Raw genomic sequence first — 4,400 nt, 5'->3', positions numbered from 1 at the left:
CGAGTCATAAACCCATTATCTCCAGGACTGTTTCTGCCACTTTAAAGCAAACACAAGTCCGCAGAAAGGGATTCTGAGGCACAGAGAAGCACCTTTGGATTCTCCACTTCTCTGAATTATCCACACCACTGGCCTCCCTCCCCCATCTGAAGGGCAAACCGGGAACTGACTTCATATTCTGGTTAACTTATCAGGAGAATTTTCTTGGGTAGAGGATCATTAGCTAGGAATGAAGACACCTTGGTCAGGGTCTACTGAGGCTGGAAAGCTCTGGTTACCATGTGGAGACCCCTAGAGAGGACAGCAGCCTCTCTGGATCTTAGTCAGGAGGGGTCCCCAAATGCTGTGAGGGTAGCCTCCTGGGATAGGCTTAACCCACTCAAGGGAAGCCTCAGCCACCCCCACTCTCTCCTAAGGAGGCTGGATCTAACATCTTGGGGCCCCCTTCTGTTTCCAGGTGGAAGGAGACCCTTCTGAGCACAGCCCTCCTGCCAGGGCCCTCTCTAGAAACCTCTCACAGTCTCCCCCAGGACCCCAGATGCAATCAGAGATGGAAGTCCCGGGACAAGCAAGATGGGAAGGGGAGAGGCAGGCAAAGGATGCAAGTTAGGACAGTGCCAACTCCAGAGCTGCTGTCCAGGACCTACCTGCAGGGAAGGCGGGCACTAGCAAGCCCCAGCCAGCCCTTGTTGACTTAACAGGTGGCTCTGAGGTGGGAGAAGAGGAGGAGGAGAACACACCACTGGAAGACTGGCTCCCATTGGTCCCTGTCATGCTTAAAAGAGGCCCAGAGAGGCAGTCTCGACACCTTAGATCCCAAGATCTCCAAGGATTTGGTGGCATACCCGCTCTAGCACACAGAAGCATGAGGTTCATGAGTCTCCTCTTCCTGGCAGCTCTGGCAGGAGCCCTGGTCTGTGCCTGTGAGTATGGCTCTTCCCCGACACCCAACCATATAGTCCCCAGAAGACTGGGCCCTGCCTTCATTTCCCCTTCCCCTCCTCACCAGAGGCAGTTCACCCAAGTCTGCCTCCCACTGGGTTCTCCACACAGGGACCCTGTGGTCAGAGGAAGCCAGGAGCCCTGTGGCCCCAGCCTGGCTCTGCACTGCCTCTCCTCTCAGTCTGCGATTGGCCCACTCTGGCATACTTTTTCCCCTCAATGAACCAAGCCATTTCCCACTGCCAAGACTTTTGCTCATCCTCTTGTCTTTTCCCCTGCGCATTATTTCACCCACCCATGTCAACCTCACTCCTACTCAATTTCCAAGTGTCTGCCCCGCTAGCTCTCTCTGTCCATGTATTTCCTCACAGCTGCCTTGCTGAAGCCCCAGAATCGTTTTGGTCCCTGTTTTTCATTTTCTTGCCTCCTGTATTTTTCCTTCCTAGCACTATCACAAATGTAATTAAACAATTGCTTATGTAATTATGTTAATTCCTCCAAATCCCCCATTGAGTGTCAGCTTCCCCGAGCAAACACTGTCTGTCTTCCCCATAGCTGTATCTCCAGCCTTTAACACCATGTCTGGTGCATAATGCGTGCTTCATTCATGCTGTTGGAAGAATAAAGAAATGGAGGGAAGGTCCTTCTGAGGTCCTTCTATCAGGTGACAATCAGAACAAGTCCTGCCCTGTCACTAGGGCAGGTGCTGTGATCATGCCCTCATGGTCATGCCCCTTCATAACTTGGACATCTAAGACATAGAAGAGAGTCAGAGAATGATTCCATTTCCATAGGGATGTTCTGAGTAGCCTAGGTCTGGGGAGGATAACAGAGAGAGGGATTTGGTTGAGATACCAAAAAGCATTTCTAATGGGCCCCTTGTGTAGCAGAGATTTCTCTCCTGTCTGGCCACTGCCACGCTCCTGAGATTAGAGGCCTGGGAACTCTAGGCAGCCCTGGCTGGATATAGCTCCTGCAACTGTACCCTACTTGACATGGTCACTGTTCCCTCCTTTGCAGATGACCCAGAGGCTGCCTCTGCCCCAGGATCAGGGAACCGTGAGTCCTTCCTCTTCCTCCTGCCCCAGTCCCGGGTGGGAGAGTTAATGACTGGGGATATGAGCGGAGGAAGTCAGAGAAGCAGAAGAAGGGTTCAGGGGAAGGAAAGTTGGGAGGCCGACCTTTAGGAGACATGGAGAAGGGAGACTTCCTGAGAGACTCATGCACTGGAGAAGGACAGAGCATGGGGAAAAGGGTAGCCCTCTCTGGAAGTAGAAGTGGAGTAAGAAAAATGGGAAAGAAAGGAAAACTTTTCTTGAGCAAGAGGGGGAACTTCACATTAGATGGGTTCAGAGGTTTTCATCTGCCCCACCCTCACCAACAATTTCAATTCAAAACCTTTCATGTGGTTCCCATTTCCCATCACGAAGCTTTCACCTCCTAGCCTGACATTCAGGGAATCCATGATCTAGATCCAGGGTACTTTTCAAATGTAATTTCCCTAGGCTCCACTGCTTGCGTTCTCCACATCAAATGTTATACATTTGTTTCATCGGCCAACATGAGTAGCTTTCTACTACCCAACGTTCCTCTTCCCAGGTGCCTTTTCAACCCCTACCTGTCCATGCTCTAATAAGCTTCAAGTCCCAGCTGCTCTCTGAAGCCCTCCCTGCCTGGTGGATGTGGTGCCTCTGTCCCAGTCTCTCCTTTCATCCCTCCCTCTTCTGGGCTTCCGGTATATAGCAGTTCTGTCTCTTTTCCTAGACTGTAAGCCCCTGACAGAGGGATCTAATTCTCATTCATTTCTACTTCCCCAGCCATGTACACACTCTGGATAATTAATGGCAGAAAGATAAACTGTATTTCTGCACATCTTCACCGCACTGCAAGCCCCAACCACAGCACACACCTGCCCTCCCTGCCTTCTCACATACAGCCCAGAGGGAACACCTGCCCTCCCTGCCTTCTCACATACAGCCCAGAGGGAACACCAGGCACCTTGGTCTCTTCTCAGATGCCCCTGCTGCGTTTTGCACCAGTGCGATAAGAGAAGTTTTGATTCTCCAGATAAACAAATGGATTTTTTATAGATGCAGAAGTCCCCCTCAGAGACTGCCAAATTTCTGTGCTCATCCACCAACCTGCCTAGAAGAGAGAAGCTAGTGCCCTCTGCAAAACCTCCTCACACTAGGTGGCTGGTATAAGGAATGAAAACTAGGGGGAGTCTCTTTAAGGTGATCTTTCTGCCAACATGACTTTACTTTTCCCTGAACCATAACCTACTCTAGAAAAAGGCCCTGGAGGAGCAGGAAAAGTCTTGGAGGCAGCAGGAAAAAGTTTGAGGGGTGCTAAAAAACCTAACACATTATGAAAAGTCAAGCTCTAGAGGAATTGGGAGAGAGGGAGCTATCCTCAAGCCAGACCTTCAGGGGGTAAAAGCACCACCTGCTCCCCCACCAGGGTGGAAAAAGTGGAGGTAGCTATTATTCCTCTCACTCCGTCACCCTTGCAGCTTCCCATGAGGCATCAGCAGCTCGAAAGGAAAATGCAGGTGAAGACCCAGGGTTAGCCAGACAGGCACCAAAGCCAAGGAAGCAGAGAGCCAGCCTTCTGGGTAAGTCTCTTTGCCAATGCCTGGTATAGAATTCTGATGCATGAAACAGCAAGATATCTGGGGGCCAGTCTGCACTCACAGGCACAAGCACAGGGACACAGCTACACCCATATTCCTAGGGAGGGGTTGGGGGTGCACACCTGCTTCTACACACAGGGTTTCTGGGCCATAGGTTTTGCAGCTAATACTGGTTTACCGACCTTCCCATGACAGAGAAGTTGGTTCCCTCAGCAAAACCACTTCACCTTAGGGGTGCCCATGGTGCCTAGGAAGCGGAGGAGCTCTCCTACAAAGGAAGTAGTTTTTCTGCTTCTGTGACCTCTTCTTTTCTGAATCCACTCTAGAAAAAGGCCTAGAGGGAGCAAAAAACACTCTGGGGGGACTCGGAAACCTAGGAAAAGATGCAGTTGAAGATCTAGAAAGTGTGGGTAAAGGTGAGTATGTCCCCACCCCTCCCTCAGGACCAGCCTTGGTCTCCACCCCTTGCATGAGATCTGAAACTGCCACAGCCCTGCCCCCCGTTGAAGACTCCTCACTTTGTGCTTTCAAATGTCACCAATTCCTCATCTGGACTTAAATTGCCATTCTTGTCTGATATTGACACTCCCTGGGGTCTAACTTGCTTTTTTTTTATTGCTCTTGCCCCTTGCCCCTGCCAAGGTGGGGAAGAGGGTAGGTCTTTGGGGCTCCAATGAATCTGACCTCCATCCCTCTGACTTCTGTGTAAGTCCCTCCAGGCCTCAGTGAGTTTGGAAAGCAAAAGACAGAGTTGAGGAGGAATGGAAGGGGTGGAGCTGGTGCCTGGGGCCTTGGAATCCTTATTAATATTCTCTTCCCCACCCCT

At 51.0% G+C, this 4,400-nt stretch overlaps 1 protein-coding gene across 1 annotated transcript in view; it reads left to right on the top strand.

The window, feature by feature from the left end:
- The first annotated feature begins 682 nt into the window (after positions 1-682).
- DCD (dermcidin) overlaps positions 683-4,400 on the top strand; it is a 4,224-nt gene continuing 506 nt past the window's right edge. Inside the window, exons 1-4 of the mRNA XM_011992638.1 lie at positions 683-923; positions 1,963-2,001; positions 3,455-3,556; positions 3,901-3,990. Of these exons, the coding sequence (XP_011848028.1) occupies positions 773-923; positions 1,963-2,001; positions 3,455-3,556; positions 3,901-3,990 (382 nt within the window). The 5' untranslated portion in view covers positions 683-772. The remainder of the gene's footprint in view (positions 924-1,962; positions 2,002-3,454; positions 3,557-3,900; positions 3,991-4,400) is intronic.

This window comes from Mandrillus leucophaeus, unplaced genomic scaffold (genome assembly GCF_000951045.1).
Source record: "Mandrillus leucophaeus isolate KB7577 unplaced genomic scaffold, Mleu.le_1.0 Scaffold414, whole genome shotgun sequence".
In the NCBI taxonomy this organism is placed as follows: domain Eukaryota; kingdom Metazoa; phylum Chordata; class Mammalia; order Primates; family Cercopithecidae; genus Mandrillus; species Mandrillus leucophaeus.
This window is presented reverse-complemented; position numbering and strand designations above follow the sequence as displayed.